This window comes from Amblyomma mixtum, chromosome 3 (genome assembly GCF_055824585.1).
Source record: "Amblyomma mixtum isolate Tamu chromosome 3, ASM5582458v1, whole genome shotgun sequence".
NCBI lineage: Eukaryota > Metazoa > Arthropoda > Arachnida > Ixodida > Ixodidae > Amblyomma > Amblyomma mixtum.
In genome coordinates, this window is record NC_143014.1 from 123,847,194 (window position 1) to 123,864,851 (window position 17,658).

The 17,658-nt window shown below is 43.1% G+C and overlaps 1 protein-coding gene across 3 annotated transcripts in view; it reads right to left on the minus strand.

Annotated features, from left to right (window-relative positions):
* Positions 1-356: 356 nt before the first annotated feature.
* Positions 357-17,658, minus strand: part of Nup214 (nuclear pore complex protein Nup214) — a 120,859-nt gene continuing 103,557 nt past the window's right edge. For all 3 annotated transcript variants that reach the window (XM_089581058.1, XM_089581057.1, XM_089581059.1), the window contains 6 exons: positions 16,289-16,477; positions 11,436-11,652; positions 8,627-8,736; positions 5,304-5,331; positions 2,901-2,951; positions 357-582 (listed from right to left, as the gene is read on the minus strand). In XM_089581058.1, coding sequence (XP_089437184.1) covers positions 2,906-2,951; positions 5,304-5,331; positions 8,627-8,736; positions 11,436-11,652; positions 16,289-16,477 — 590 coding nt within the window. In that variant the 3' untranslated portion in view covers positions 357-582; positions 2,901-2,905. The remainder of the gene's footprint in view (positions 583-2,900; positions 2,952-5,303; positions 5,332-8,626; positions 8,737-11,435; positions 11,653-16,288; positions 16,478-17,658) is intronic.

Sequence of the window (17,658 nt, forward strand, 5' to 3'; positions counted from 1 at the left end):
TCGCAAAAAAAAAAAAAAAAAATTCGTGCATAAGACGCTCCCTTGTATAGGACGCAGCAGCAAGATTTTTGAAAAAAAGCCGCGTTTTACACACCGGAAAATACGGTATACACTTTTGCATAATACATGAGATGCAGCATGTAAGCTGCACAGGCTCTACGTTGTGATGATGCTGACGGTCGCGGAGTGAACACACCTTCCAAATAAAGCAGACAGTCAGTTGGCAAATGCCCTCACCAGAGCCCTTCCAATATGGTCAGAGTCCATGTAGGCGCTACAAAGAATTCTGGTAGCTGATGAACAAAAACTTGTTAGCTACTTCACAACTACAGTTGCAAGCAAAGCAGAGTCAAATACCATGGTCTGGTGAACTTTATTTGATCATGTCATTTCTTTCTGCAGTTCTCTAAAATATGACATTAAAAGCAAACCACAATTGACTTTTGGTAGACAAAAAAAAAATGACAAATCACAAATGTGAGGACCAATTGACTTATGCCTCCATTGGTGTTGTAGGAGGCATCTGTTCCTGGTGATCAGCACAATCAACATGATGAACGCCCACGGAAAAACTGCCTGCAGCTGCAAAAGAATCAATGATAGTGGTGTCAAAAATAACAGTACCTCAACGCTCTGCCAAAAATACTACTAGGGAATCACAGTACAGGCTATTTATTTTGCTCAACTGTGAAGACTACAAAATGTCCCAATACCTATCTACCCTTTCATTGGCGGGAAGAAAAGTGCCAAGTGCACAGAGGAAAAGACCACCCTCTTGCTGGCTTGTGCGGCAGACAAGTGACAAGCTCTGCAAACACTGCAAAGGACTTGGCACAAGTAACTTTCTGAACTTTAGCGCATTTTAACAGAGCATAATTAATTTGTAGCATGCACAGGCTTCAGATGAGTTTTTGGCAAAAATATGTCTACCTACTCAGATTTTATAAAATGAAAGGTGCACTAAGCTTGCCGTCATGGCTTCACTGTTCTGCTTTGGACTTCCTTATAAAAACATGAATTGATGCAATGTGGTTATTTTAGTCAGTGAGTGCTGCATAGTCATACATTAAAGAACACATCGTTATATATCTAAACGTTTTCAAATGTGAGAAATTATATGATAAATGCTTCGGAAATTTTCAAGGCACGTAAGCACAGAAAATACCTTTTCCACTAAGGCAGGATGTGACTGTGCCTGTGGACATGGCGAATTCGAGCTATACAAGCTGTCGGCGAGGTAGTGCAAGGAATGATGTTTAGATTTTAATCTCGCAAATGAGGAGCACTTGCCAGCAGGCCATTTGTTCCCCACTTTACCGTATGCATCGGGGGAAGAAACATTACGAATTAAAAATTCAACCCATGTTAAAGAGCAGCTGAGTGCTAACTAAACGATGAAATAAAATACATAACACATGAGTATTGTTGATTTGTGACTAGTGCACCGGCTGTAAAGCTATCAGAGTATGACCATGTCAACACAGCATGATAAAATTTCTGCTCTTACAGCTCTCCAAGCAACATCTTGGTTTCCACAATGTCTTTTATTCACAGTGAGCACACGTTGCTAGTCTGATGCAAGTCTGCACAGGCACGCCATGCCAGCGACAGCAGCCGTGAGAGCCATGTTCACCACTAACCATAGATCAGACGCTCAAAAGAATGCGATTACACAGTGCAGCAAATTTACATGGCTAAGGCCAGCTACACCAGCCAGCATGGTGGTGCCCAAGAAAAAATGGTCTATACTGCACATACAGTTAAACCTGGATATAAAAAAATCTAGAAAAATCCGCATGCAGGTTTTCGTTACATCTAGTGATAACTCAAGAGGATGTTGTAGAACAGCAGCCAAAATCAAAAATAAATGCAAATGCAATGTCCTAGCAAACCTTCACAGTAAACCCCATCACTTGAAGTTGTCAACATGGAGAGGCTTTTCGCAGTCGCGCTGACAATGTGACGGCAGTAGCAGCCACTAGTCTGCGCCGAAAATCACAAACACCGCTAAGCGTGGTGTGGGGAGAGTGAGGGTGGCAAGGGAGTCAGAAGCACCTGGCTCGTTCTATAGGCTTACCAAAAAATGAAAAGAAGAAAGAAAAACGAGAATAACAGAAGAAAGAAGAAAAAAAATAAGAACAGTCTCATGGTCTCCCTGTCCACAGTTGCCCTCAGAAACTGAGTGCCTCAGCGGCTGAATTTTGCTTGCTCTTGATGCCAAATACTCAAGTGTGCACAACTTCGCCTCGCATTGCTGCCGCTCTTTGCCGTGCCAGCTGCCGCCATGCGTCTGCTGGCAGCAGCTGAATCGTGCGAGCAACACAGCGGTGGCGATGGGCGCGCATTGCTCGTCACATGCCTTCTACGTCCTTACGTCCTTTTGTTTTGAGCTGCTTCTAACATGAACTGCCATAGTGGCACTTGAAATGACGCTGCGAAAGCTGCAGAGACAGCTGCGTTTGCCATGGAGAGGCGCCGCTCATGCTGGAGCACGGCGTGTTGCATCACCTGCGTTCGCTCATTGCAGTTGTAGACGTTCCTTTCATGGTGGTTCATGTTTTATTGTCACGAAACTTTTGCGTGATTTGGTCGAATTTAAACTAATGCAGCACTAGTCAATGAAAAGTCAGTCAGTCAAAGTCAACTACCGCAACACCTTTGCTACATGGAGTCACACACTCCAATGAGGACTGTGTTGGGAAATTGAGAAACTTCATAATATTGAGGAATTCACTACATGGAGGTTCGTTACATTAAGGTTTAAATGTATTTGCTCAAACACTCTGATACAAAGGCAGAAAAAAAAAAAAAAAGCTTGTAACTCTTGTTATCAGCTTCAATAGAAAAACAGCAGGAACTACACAGTTAAGTAAAAGCATAAATTTTTCTGCATGCCTTACCGACATCAGTTGCGCCACTGTGAGAAGGATGGTGCTGGATTTGTCTGGTTGCTGCAACAGCAGAGAGAAACGGGTGCTATGTCATATAGCTGTACATCATGACTTCCCTAATACAGAGCAGCAAACATGATGGAAATTGCCTGAAGGGACACTAAAGAGTAATACCAAGTCAGGCCACACTGGTAGGTATCATGTGATAGCAAATATGTAATTTTTACTGCACCCAAAACTTCTATAAGCCTGCAAATTGTGTAAAAGCGAAGTGCATGTGACATAACGATCTGCAGAATCATACAACAGTGGCTGGTGACGTATTTAAGCAGCTTCTTGACGAACACTATTTCGCCGTCAATGGGCATTTACTATTCAAAATACGAGGAAAGCAGCATGGTGAACACAGCCAAGAATGTGAAGAGTCTCATAACAAACACAGTGCAGACCACGATGAAGAGAAAGGCTAGACGCAAAGACGTTTGCTGAAAATCTACTGCCTCGCACTCTGTGCGCTCAGGCTGCAAGTGGCCATTGTACGCAGCAAGTTCAGAACCGCCAACTCTCTATGGCATTTGCGCTCTGTTGTGCTTGCTAGGTGGCTGGTAAAGCGGTTTTGTTCTCACTACAGCCGTCAAATCAGCTACTTTGTGCAGGCTGTGGGTTCTGGAATTGCTCAGGGTGCTTTTTTTAGCACGCACTCATGCAGATAAAACACATGCATGCATGTTCTCAATGTGTGAAGAACAGATTTAGGAGCAGTCTAGAGCATTAAAATTTGGGTCTGGTGCACTTTGGAACATTAAAAGATTGGTATAGAAGCACTCTGAAGTATGCAGCTGTTAGTTTCCAAATTGCTTAGTTTGGTAAACAACGCTAGAAAAGTTTGAGTGCGACGTAGAGATGGGCTACACCATTAAGATTGATTATTGGCATATAGTAATACCTGAGAGGTCTTCAATTCAAAGTTTTACGCCGTATAATTGAAGACAAAACACCTTTGCGAAATATGTTACACAATGTTCAGTTGAACCGCCCAAACGTACACTTCACAAACTTTTGAGCACAGTAGCTCAAATGTGCTGATGTGTGGTGTGGCTCCTCACCTTTCTTTACAAAGCTTAAAAAGCTCTATTACATTTTCTCCACATCAAAACATCTTGGTTTTTCATTAATGTCAGCCAGTTCAGTCACGCTTTCTAGCACAGCAATTAATTAGACTCAGCCACCTCTTTATCCTTCTGAGCCAGGATAGTTTTGATCAGCCCCTGTGCTGGCTGAACCATTGTCATTATTTTTTCCTGTAGTGTACAATATATAGAGCAGCACAACTCAAACAAATGGCAGTGCAAACACAGCAACACCATGCAGCTGAGCAGATTTATAACGAACTCTGGCCTAGCACGAATGAGACTGACACGGCAGTTACAATGCACATTGTGACTGCAACACCGAGGCAGGCTTCAACGAAAACAAGGCACCAGAAGCCCACGTGCGGGAATGTGCTGCAGAGCGCACAACGCGAGAATGATGAGTGTAACACGCAGGAAAGCAGGAAAAAAATCATCCATGCAAGCTCAACAATGCCCTGTCTCAAAGGAACTTCGAGCTCACTGCGAGGCTAACAGAGTTCCATGTCAATCTCGTGAGATGGATGCGGAGTGGATCGAAACTACAGTAAAAGCTCATTAATTCGAATTTCAAGGAACAGGAAAACTTATTTCAATAATCCAAAGTTCGAATTATCGAATGATCCTGACAAAGCAGACAAGAACTGCTTTCACCGTGACAAATTTTTTTTTTTTTGTTAAAGACTGCACAATGGTTGTCTACTGTTGAGATGGGCACAGCGCGATAGTGACTATTTTTCACCTTTCCATCAATGCTTTATTGCGTGCCCACGTCCAAAATGATAAAGGCCCCGCGAAATATTCCACGCTGCGACGCAGCAGAGTATATTAGTATATCGGAGTATATTGAACCCGAACATGCCATTTGTGAAAAAATGAAATTTTTGCATTTTTTTGACCACTTCGAGGCCCATGTCTCCCTTTAAAATGTTTACCAGAAATTCATGGCTAGATCTAATCAAATATCACCTGCTGCCAATAGTGCAAAATCTTGGTATTCATGCTCCTCCCTTCAAGCATACTCCTTAGCACACCCAAATACCCCTGCGGCTATATTACAAACCAAGACATTTTAGTGTAATGCCATTAATATTGTTGCATTCGCATACAATTATTCCTGCCAATACACTTTCAGATTTTCTCCTTCCCATCTTTTGTTTGCCAGCACCCCACCCTGCCTTTGGACAGATTACTGTCCTTGCTTACTTCCATTTGCTCCTCTTTCCATTTAAATTATTTGAGCCTCCCATTTACTACCTTTAAATGAACCAGCGTCACTTACTTCTGACTGCCAAATCCAGGAGAGGAACCTGTAAAACAATGGGGGTGAGGAAGGGAATCAAACAAAAGTGTCACATACAAAATGCTTGTGACAAATATGCACACAGCCCCTGCCCCAAGTAAAAAAATAATTCCCCTGAAGCTTCTGACTTATTCAGTAAATACACTTCTATTACTACACTTGGTCAAACCAATGGACAACAAAATTTTCCATTGCTTAAGGAATCACAACATGGTCGTTTGACATATTGGCATACTGTATTCCAGTAAAAAATATGGCAGCTTATTATTATGAGTAGTAAGCATCCGAAATTGAGACCGCGAAGCTCCTTCTAGCAACAGCGACTGCCATGTTGAAATGCTCTCTGTGACGTCATCAACTGATGTCCTACGCCATGATGTCTGCAATGCCGGCTCTAATAAGCTTCCGACACACTGGACAAGCAACGCCTGCACTTTCAAATGTCATATCAGCCCTGCGTACAGGCCATCGTGACTCGTAATTACTGCTTGGCAGGTATTTTTTTTCAGTGAAGTCTCGTTCTTGCTCCATCTTTACCTTCAGGGCAACTGCTGGAATCTATGACGACAACAGCAGCATGGGCAAAACACAGTGAAGGCTGCACTGACGACAACACATTGTAAATATTCTGAGCAACCTTCTCCTGGCTGAGAAAGACTGCATGTGACAACCTACAACCCAAGGAACTTGTGCACGTTTCACAAGGCACTATCAACAATTTTGAAACACAGCTAGCTTTGAATGCGGTGCGAATTTTGTTCCACTGCACCGCTCAGTTTCCTATCAGCTGCAGGGTTGTGGCATGAAAGCATATGGCTTAACGAAATCTTAGTTCATCTTAGATGGATCTTACAATGTAATTTTTTTATGTGAGCAAATATGTGAAGGGTTCTGCGCTTATCAAATCTGACTGAAGTCACTTATGTTTGAACATGGTTAGCATGAGTAGAGCGTGTGCTCTACGGACCTGGGGGCAGTTAGCCAGGGTCATTTTTTTTTCTTTCTGAAATGCTGTCGCTAATAGCCAAGTCTTAGCAATAACCCCTGAGGAGCTATGCGTGAAGCAGCAACGTCCTGCCCCCATGAAATCTGTAACTTTATTTAATTTATTCAATCAGCAGCACTCAGTGCCCACGTGCACGCACGCAGGCAGGCAGGTAGGCAGGCAGGATCTTTATTTACCATATATTGCCGAATATAAGTCAACCTATATTCGGCAAAAAGAAAAAAGAAAAAAAGACACCCTCGTCAAAAACGGAGCTTTTATGAAATACTAAAATAGTACTCCCCCCCACCATCCACCCCCTCAAACAAAATTGTGTGCGTCAACAGCAGATTTTCGATGCAGAGATCACAGAGGCTATGCTACACCTGCCATTCACTTTAAAAAGGCGGCAACCAGTCCTTCTCGGTATGGATGTCACAAGTTTGAACTGAGTGGCAGGAAAGTTTTAAAGTAAATTTTCTCGGCCATATATATGGGTATTTTGTTGCTGGACAAACGTAACCATACCTTTAAAAAGCTAGAGAATCAATTTTTACAAAGAACAACAATTTGATGGAGTTGTCCTCAATGTGCCTTTAAGACCGCCACAATACAAAAGGAAACATTACATTAGCACATATCAACGATTATAGTCCTCATGTATTACAAGTGAGAAGCATTTTACATTTTGCTTTCTTCTGTGCAGTTTTTTGAAAAATGCGTGATAATGTTTCATTTTGTTGCAAGCTTGATGCAGAAATATATACATGAATTTGGTCCTTTGTTTCATATTGCTCGTACCTGCACACACAGTTACTCGCACACGATACATCTGCTAACTGACTGGATCCATGACTAGGTTTGGTTTGGTTATGAAAGACCAGTAGTAGAGGGCTTTGGAAAATTCTGACCACTTGGGATTCTTTAATGTGCACCGACGTTACACAGTACATGAGTCTCTAGCATTTCACTTCCGTTGAAATGGAACCACCGCGGCCGAGATCGAATCCAGCGTCTTTTGGGTCAGCAGCAGAGCGAAATAACCACTGAGCCACCGCGGTTGCCAGTTCCGCTTCAATGAAGTTTTTGGAAGTAAGCAGCTGTTCTTGTTTTTTTTTTCCGCGCATTCAAATACACCCACAGAGTTCGATATCTTGTGTTGTTTCACCAGAAATGGCTGCTGAAGTCGCTCTGCACACTGAGTGATGGCACTGGCATTCCCAGCGGAATCAGAAATGATGCGCAGACATGCCCGCTCAATAATACGATATGGTGCACGACTGCCTGCGACGTTGTTGCCAATGGCTTGGACTCCACGAGTGCAGCCTGTGGCCGTTGGCATGAGGTGGCTTTCGGCTGGCCTGTTTTTCTGCTCACTTCGCTGACGTAGGTGTGACGGAAATCAGTTACATGTTCATTTCCATGTGAAGTTATTGTGTCGGTGGAAACAGGTAAACGTTTAGACCTTCACTGCAGAGTACATTAGGCCTAGTGACACCAGGCAAGGGGTGGGTAACTAATCTGGTGTCACCCAGAGTGTCAGCGGTCAGCACATTGTTGCAAGTCCCGCGAAGCTTGCTCAGTGTCGCTAGGTGCTTGAAATTCCATGTGCATGTGACGTGAGCGCACGCATGCTGCGTCGACACCTGAACACCACCAGGCAACACGGTCTTAGTACGAACTCTTGCAGGACGAGAACAGGGGGGCGCCATATAGATAAAGAAAAACAGTGATTTTGGTAGCCACTGTAGCAGTGTGTTTATTATGCGAATATGTCCATTGTTCGAGATTCTCGTAGTACCACAAAAATCATACCACGGTGCTCATTTTGAAACAATGAAACACCAAAGGCAAAAAATTTTTAGAAATAAACGTTCATAAGTCAATGTTGCTTGCGATTTTCATGCAGCACATTAATATGTTTATGGTACTACACAAGCCAATTACAAAACTAAAAGGCACCACAGACAAAAAAAAAAAGAGGATGTTGATATTGATTTAGAGACCTGCAAATAAGGCCAATTTTGCAGTTAACTCAGCCCTTTTACCACTGCTATCAAACAAAGAACTTCCCACTATGAGCTAAAATAGTTGCTCTTCATCCAAAACCAAGTGTCTTTGATTCAGATATGATGAGCCCAACTTCTGATCAATACAAAACCTACACCTTCTTTTGAAGGAAGTGCAACTAAGCTTGAGCATTGTACCAGCACACTTCTACTATGGCAACAAGCTGAACTTGGGGTTACTGCTGCAAGACAGAGCTACAAAGGCAAAGCAAGAAATACTGGATGTATAAAATCTGTACAGGCCTCACCTCCAAAGCCTGGAGAGCCGAACGCACTGCCGAAGCCCATGCCTTGCTGTTGCTGAGTGCTGCTCTGTGCAGCCAATCCCCCAAAAGTTGGACCTTCTACATTGCTGAACCTGCAGCAGAACGAAAAGAAAAGAAAACAAAAAAAGCATTAGTAGTTATTAGACCTGAAAAGTGATGGGACTCATCAGTAGCACGTCTTTTAAGCCTGAAATATCAGGCATATCATCACATGCAAACACAAATGATAGAAATGGCAATATTTTTCACTCGTGTTCAGAAAAAATGATAAAATTCTCACAGTACTTCACAGACTGCATCTTTCTCAACATAGAGTAGACTCCCATTAAGATGAACCTGCCATGAAAATGTGTTCATCTTATCAGAAGTCAAACTTAATAGGAGTGCCCCCGAAAAAAGATATCTGAGCATGCTAGGTATGTCTAAATCTAAGTTACACGAAAAAATTAAACAAAATGGCCTTGCAGTGATGAGGGACACCGTAGTGAAGGGCTGCGGATAATTTCGACCACCTGGGGTTCTTTAACGTGCACTGACATCGCACAGTACACAGGCCATTCTGCCACTATCGAAATGCAACCGCAGCAGCCGGGATCGATCAGCGTCTTTCGGGTCAGCAGCAGAGTGCCATAACTGCTCACTGCGGCAGCTGGCAACGAAATACCAGAAGCTCAGAAATTTTTTTTACTTTTAATTGCCCAGGCATTACAGTGTTAACTGAGGGTGAGGATCCTGTAAATACTGGTCTATTTTACATATTATAGCATTAGCCATAGCTGCTTGCAAAACTTGCATGCTTTTTTGGAGGACTGGCACACCTAGGGCCTCTAGTTTTCGGCAATTACATTAAAAATGGCAGATTTTTGCGTCTTGTTGTTTCGCCACATTTCGATTGTTGCTGACTACCAGTTATTGCTCTTTTCTTGCTTCTTTTTTTGCCCTGTTACTCATGTTAGATGTTCCTTCTATGTATACAATGTGTAATTTTTGCCACCCCCTATGTAATACTCTCGTGAAGAGGGCTTTTAGGGGTATCTTGAAATAAAAATAAAAAAAAAAATAAGAATTGAGCATTTTTTTTTTTACAGGATTGAGTGTTAGCAGCAATATTCTTTTTTTTTTTTTTAATGTTTCTGCAGCAGGTGTCAGTAGTGCAGATGTCAGAATGATAGGAATGTGATTACAATTACAATTACTTTATCTGGAATGTAACTGATTTCAGTGGCCAATTACTCCCCATGAAAATTAACAATTATAGAGAAGTAATCGATTACTATCATGTTATTTTTCATCCATCTTATTAGATAGAACGAACATATACATATTAAAATTAGATGGCATGGCTTGCTTGAACTACAGTCTGTTCCAATATGCCCATTGGTAATTTAACCTGCACCTGTTTTTTGAAGTTTACTTCAGCATTTTTTCCCACATTTCCTTGTGAACACATCAGTAACCACACTGAAGGGCAGCTCGATGTTCATGCCGGAAAGAAGTCTGTTGCTTTAACCATGAAGACCTTGTGCACTGCCTTAAAGTTACACAACACACCGTGCTTCGCTGTTGTATACGCTCTGAGGGGGACAAACCCCAAGCTCACTGAACAGGACATACCATTGTGCCTTCGTGATGGAATGCGAAATGCGAAGCACAGAACACGAGATTAGTCAAATGCAAGCCACTCTGGCTTGCATTTGACTAATCTCGTGTTCTGTGCTTCGCATCTCGCATTCCATTCCAGCTTGCATGTGTGGACATCCTCACGTGCAAGGCTTCATCGTAGATAGATAGACTGCTCTCACTCTAATACAAAAGAATTCCATGCAAGGTTCTCGAAGCTATACGACTGGTTAAAACTTGTTTTTGGAAAAAAAAAAAAAATGTAACATTACTAGTTTATTATTTATTCAATAAACCACTAAATACCTCAATCGAGGGTATTACATAGGGGGGAGCAATGACACACAACGCAAAATAAGAATGAGCAAGCACCAAGGTGCAATACATAAATACAAAAAGCACATGTAGAAAACAAAACAAGAAACAAACAAAAACCCGTAGTATACATTGTAATTTACACGAAAAAAGAACAGATAGCGTTTTAGAGGCAATAACAATCGCAGGAACAAAACAAAATAATAAAACAGCTCAATGCAGCAAGTGGTACAATCAATTAGTAAAGCTAAACAGACATTTGGGTTAGAAGGTCCTGAAACTTGTTAAGATCCCTTTCAGAAGCTATGTGTGATGGTAGATTATTCCAGTCGACTATAGTATGTGGTACGAAAGAGTTAGCAAAAGAAGAAGTGTGGCATGATATGCGTTTAACTTTCAGCGGGTGGTCGCGATGTGGAAAAAAAGATTCAGGTGATTGAAAAAAATCGTTATGGAGCAGAACATGATGGTAAAGTTTATGGAAAAGGGTCAAGCGTGATAGTTTGCGGCGATGTGATAACGTATCAAGTTCGGCGCGAGCCTTTAGTGCGGTGACGCTAGTATGACGAGAATAATCAGAAATGATGAATCTAACGGCACGGTTTTGCAAAGATTCCAAGTCATCTATAAGGTATGCTTGATCCGGGTCCCAGATGGCCGACGCATATTCGATTTTAGGCCGTATTAAGGAAACGTATGCTAGTAATAGATTAATGTAAAAATAATTGAATTACCGAGTCAGCAACTAGCCAACACTAATCATAACCCACTTAATACTTCTACCTTTGCTTGGTTTTGCTAACTGAATGTTTCTTCTGAACCTTTTTAAGTAAAAAAAAGATGAAAAACAACTTACATCATGAATCCTGACTGCTGCTGCTGCTGCTGCTGCTGCTGCTGCTGCTGCTGTGGCTGAGATGACTGCTGAGGTGACTGTTGTGAAGATGCGGTAGAGCCAAAGGTGGCTGCTCCTCCAAAAGCAGGGCTGCCTCCAAATGTAGGTGATCCACCAAACTGTGGAGGCCCACCAAAAGTTGGACTGCCGCCAAATGATGGAGGACCACCAAAGGCCGCTGCATGGACAGGAGGAGGCAGAATTGCTACCACTGCCGTGCTTGCCAAGCTACATTTGCTGTACATTGCTGTATTTACTGCATGACCGAGCTAAAACTTCCTAATATCTGTCGCTGAATCTCGTGTTACACAGGCGTAGTAACTGGCGGTCAGTTTTCTTTACCTTCTCCCTCATACCTTCGCAAACACAGTTTCAATATCTTAAACGAAGAAAATCGTGCAGGATGAAAGAAACCACCACAAAACAACCGCAGGAATGCAAAAATGCTTCAGGCTTACCCACTCCGCAAGCCCCCTTATGTGCGCACCACACCACTTACCTTAGTGACCAAAAGTGATGGGAATACCGTCGCCTGTTAGCTTCCTTTGCAAGCGCTTTCATAGCCAGTTATCGACTATGACGTGCAGCACAGTGCTGCATTTCGTTTTCAGACTTGCCACTGTGCAGTGGCTGTGCTGCGGTGGCCGATTATCTCGATGGCTGTCAATGAACTGAATTTTTTGAAAGACCACGCATGCACTTAAGCTGCGCTCTGGGAATCAATTCTATGAAAAAAAAATAGCAAGTTTGGAAGCCCCTCAAAGCATAACCACGAGTCCAAATGAATAAGAAAATTCATAATTTCTGAATGTTTGGAAGGCTTGACTATGAAAGTGAAATGCAAATCAAATAGCCAATGCTATTCACAAACTAGGAGAAATTTCGAATATTTAAACATCCTTAGTTATTTTTGTTGGGTAGCCTGTTATTAAAATAATGCAATTTTTCTGTGAATGTGTCTGTTCGCTGTAATAGCCAAAAGCAAACTAAAAATGAGAAGAGTCAAAACAGACAGCTCATCACAAGCACTAATCCTAATCTGATTCATTAAAAACTCCAGATAGAATCCCAGTGTCTCGAAACTAGAGGTTTCTTCTTCATGTAAAAAGAACAGACAATCAACAGCACATTGTAACCAATTATGCAGTCTAATAACCAAGAAAAATACAGAACTTCACTTACTGGCAAGTTTTATTGCTCTCATTAAACTTGAGCTAACCATGTCTCCGCAAAAACCATGTTTTCACACTGCAACTGCTGGTGTTCCAATAAGAGTGCAGCTTAACTTGCCAACTTTAAACAGCTAACTACGTCTCTGTGAAAACAATGTTTTCGCGCTGCAGCTTCTGGTGTTCCAATAAGAGCACAGCCTATCTTGCTAAGTTTAAACAGCGCATTAAAGAAGTCACACAAGAAAGTTGTGCACACAGTTGGGCGAGTTGGTGACTCATCATATAAATTTAGCACCAGCATTAAGGACGAAGACATAGAAGTACGTAAGACAATTGTTGGACAACCAATGGTTGCCCTGTGTGCTCCTTCTATAGGTCCCCTAGATTTGGCTGCAATTTCTGCACTAGTTTACAAAAGTGCCGTGCCAGTGCAGCACCAGTTCTTGTGGTGCGAGCGTAAGCTGACACTAGTGCTCTCGGTACAGTGGCCAAGTCGAGTGCAAAAGAGAAGAAATGTACATCTGCTGCAGCCATGTGTTCGTATTTGTCCCGTGGTTTGACATATGCATGGGAATGTGCTAGTTGTATTGAACGCTGTGCATTTGTTTGAAGTGGCTCATCCAATGGAGCGGCTATGAAATTTGTTAATTCCGAGAGAGTGATACAGAATTTGACACCGTCCTTTCTGTTCTGTTGTGCAAAGTGGCGCAGGCCAATCTATTGACCGTCACCGAGTCAACGGATACTTCCGAGAGGCAACAAACTTTGAATTCCCGAGAACATTCATACTTCCGCTCGAGACGAATTCAGGCTGTTGCCGTTCTATCCGAAAAGTGACTGCGGTTGTCCACCAATTGGAGAAAGAAATTTTTACCTGATAATTAACTTGGACTATATTAACAACTCGTGCTCGAAGTCGGCAGACAGTGGCGGCGAAGGCGTGGGCTGATGGCGACCTCAAGGCCAGTCGCTGCTCTAAGCAGAGGTGTGGATGATGCCATATATAGCGAGTCATTCCAAACTAAATTTGCGATCATCCACGTATTACAAAATAACACGACATCATCTGCCTTATGGATACGCTCTTATGAAAACGCTCTATCGTGCTGCGTGCAATAATAATACTTGCATACAAAATAGCAATGGTGTAAAGCAACGTGCAAGGATGGACAGAAAGGTGAATTGTATTGTATTGTATTGGGTTTTATGGCGCATAAGCAACTCAGACCATCATGCACCAAACACATGGTGCAATTTCTTCCAAGAATTGGCTGCTCTCAGCGACAGTGCTTGTCCGGACAAGGACTCCGAGGAGTCCAACAAATCAAATAAAGACCTCAGCCTTCTTCTCAGGCCTGAGAAAAAGGATGAGGTGCATCATGAAATGTGTCAAAGCACAGGGTGAGAATTTTTAGTTTATAGTTTTTGTTATATTATAGTTTGTTTAAGATCGCCGCTTCTTTCGGGAAACTAAACACAGATGAAATATTCTATAATGGATTATCTCCTAAAAGTAAATTGGGGTGGAAGGGAATGTGTTAATTGTAAAATACAGTAAAGTATTTTTTCCTTAGCCGTTCGAGTACTTTGCACGAAAATAAAATGTCATTTACTGTGAGCTCACCTCCACATTTCTCACATAGAGGTTTGTCTTGTTTTGTCAGTAGAAAGTTCACATGTGTGTCCGATGCGTATGTGGCATAAAATTACCTCTATAAAACATTCCTGATGCATGCATGATCTCCATTCTCCCAGAATGGGTTTTACTACATGTAGTTCATTCTCTTCACTATTCCATGTAGACTGCCATTTTTCTTTAAGCTCATTTTTCACTAACTTTATGCAATCTGCATAGGGTATATTTACAGTCCTGACTTCCTTATGGTGAGCTTCAGCAGTGCAAGCGTCAGCTCTCTCGCTGCCACTAATTCCAAGATGGCTTGGTGCCCAGCAGAACTTAATTTCATGCCTTTCGGTTTCAGAAGTTATTATGTTATGTATTATATCTCCTATTAAAGGTTCTCTTACATTCCTGGCGTGCAGTGCTGCGATTACACTCAGCGAGTCCATGTAGATGATGCTGTTTTGAATGTTCTGACTATTTTTGCTACAGCCATGGAAATGGCATAACATTGAGCTTCTTGAGAAAATCGACGCGCACTGAGGCAGCCTGACAACCTTTTCCCATTTATCTTGCACTGCAGCACTTCCAACGTAATGTGCAGTATAAGGGCCATTTGTATAAAATGCTGTGTATTCTTTGTATTTTTCGTCCAGCGCCAAAAATTCTTGTAATAACTGTTCATGAGGAATTTGCTTTTTGTGGAGTTGGCTTCAAGTGGTGTTCATGCAGAGTTGGCTTCCCCACAAATTGGAGCAAGCATTAAAATCCCAACTAACAGATATGGCTCTGGTAACTGCTTCAAAAGATTTTCTAAGCATTAAAATCCCAACTAACAGATATGGCTCTGGTAACTGCTTCAAAAGATTTTCAAAGTCATGGAGTGTTACTGTCAGGTGTGGCTGAAGATATACGAAACATCTTGTAATTGTTTTTAAATGTACAATAGTGACTGCAACAGCTTCAAATGTAGTCTGAAGCATCATTTCGTGAGTGGCCACACTACTCTGGACGACTATGATGGTACCTCCAGAGAGCCTATTTGCATGCTCTCGGTCGTGGCGAAAGAGTTTATATTTACTTAAAATACTTTTATGTTTTGATCCTAAGTTTGTCTCCTGGAGACACAAAACAACCGGGGAATATAAAGCCAGAATATCTTTTACATCACTGTAGTTTTTTAACATGCCTCGACAGTTGCAGTGAATTAGGAACACCATATCTGATGCCTTTTGGGGATGTATTTAAAAACCTATGGTCCCACTTTTGTGGGGCTAGTTATTGGCATTTTCCCTCCCCTTTTTTTGTTCAAGGGAGCTGCGCCGCCGCTGCTGCAGAGGTGGACCACTGCTTATACCAAACACTTCGCAGGAGGCGCTGGATTTCCGCGGGGAACCAGCAGGGGTACGGATTAGTGCCTTCTCCCGATGCGGGGAAGCTGCGCGGCCTGCCAGCTCAAAGGCCAGCGAGCCTTTCTTTTGAAATGGCAGGGGAGCGTTGGCCGCATCTGTCAAGAGATGTGGATGGCCTTGCCTGGGCAGTGGCCTGAAGATGGAGTGGTGTATTTCAGAAAGGTGAGAACCCATATGCAGTGAGCCTGCCAGCCGGTCGTTTATGCTCGTACAGACACACACACATGCGCAGTCATATCAGCTGTTTGTTGAGAGCACGGTGCCGATGCTGAGTCTAGCACGGGTATGCGGCCGTCTCAATTATGGTCTCAACACTGCTGACTAAGACAAGCATGGTTGCAGAGCCGTCTGCTACCTGTCGGCTACAAAGCATGCCAAGCACCCTGCACTACTTGCACGAGAAGAGACCTCACCAGGGGGCTAGTGCAGAAGTGTAAGTGGCACTAGCTGCACTGTCAAATCGAGTGCGAGAGTGCTGCACGTCTTGTACTGGTGAAGAAAGTGCAGCCAAATCAAGGAGACCTTATGTCTTTATCTTTAACACTGGTGCCAATCTTATATGCAGAAAGTAGAACACGCACAGCCTTGACATCCCAATCATACACATGCCTGGTTTGGTTGGAGTCTGCTGTTGCTGCTGCTGCTGCTGCTGCTGCTGCTGGAATGCCCCAAAGCCAGACTGAGCCACACTGCCACCAGTCATGCTAAAGCTTCCACCTCCGGAAAAGGTGCCTGCACCCAATGAGCTCCCAAACGCAGAGGATCCAAAGGATGATGCTCCCTGGTTGCCAAACAGATCTGCAACAAAGTGAATTTGACATGCATCTTGACATCTCAGTTAAAATTCACAGCCTCTAATATAGGCTTCTTCTGGTACTCTCTCTAAGGGGAGTTATAGACAACAAAAAGGGATGTGCAGCTTTATCATAAGCACTAACATTTTTCGGTTCACTCTCAGTGTCAGCCCTATTAATGTTAGGACTCAATACCAAGGTTTTAAGGAAAAATTTGGTACAGTATACAAGCACATGGTACACGTAGTATATTGAACACCTTAAAAACCAAACGGCACAACAACTAATAAGCAAGTTCCAGCAGGTGCACCAGCAAGCTATTTTTGGTGAAAGCACCACCACAGAAGGCAGCCATCAATTAACACTACAGTTAAGATGCATTAGGAAGTCCTGAGAACAAGACAGTGCATCTTTAAACCTTAACTATTCAGACTTTGCCACAAGAGTTATGAAAACCCAGACAAGCAGAATAGTTTGGCTCGTGCTCACTAAAAATGCATGCAATGCATACACTAATGATCGCAAAAATGTGGGTAAAGAAGGGAAGAAAAATGATAAAAATAAAATAAACAGCAAGACTTTTCCCTCTCCCTACAGGTGAAGTGGCAGCAGCAGCTGCAACGCACCTCCAAACCTAGGAAGGGTGGGTGCTGTGTGGATGCCTACACAGGCCGGCCACAGATGCCATATTCTCTGCGTGAATGCCCACCTGGATTACACCCGGATTAACTAGATCACAATCCAGTCTGCAATGCGCTTATCCCACACTGCCCTACAGCCTGCAATGCGTTCCTCACTGCACGATTTTACAGCATGGTCTCGGGAGAGGAAGGGGCAGAGGGGAAGGCAGCGAGGGGGGTGGGGGGCTATTCATCCCTTTCCCATCTAGGCTCCAAGGTGTAGCTCTGTAACGCTATTTCTGAGGTGAGGGGTGTAGGCATGACCTAGTCCAGTCAAGCCACGCGCCGCCATCTACGCGCAACGCATATTCCCTGGCTTTCGTTCAGTGACCGAACAGGCGGAAGAGCTAGCTGGTCCCAGTGGCCCTGGGTCTGCAGCAGCATCCCTCACACCCGACTGAATGGTCGACCCCCGCGGAAGGACACAGCGCAGTGCGCACTCCTGCCCTGCCTCTTATCTGCGACAACTGCAACGAAGTCGGGCGCTAGAACTTTAAAGTCGCGT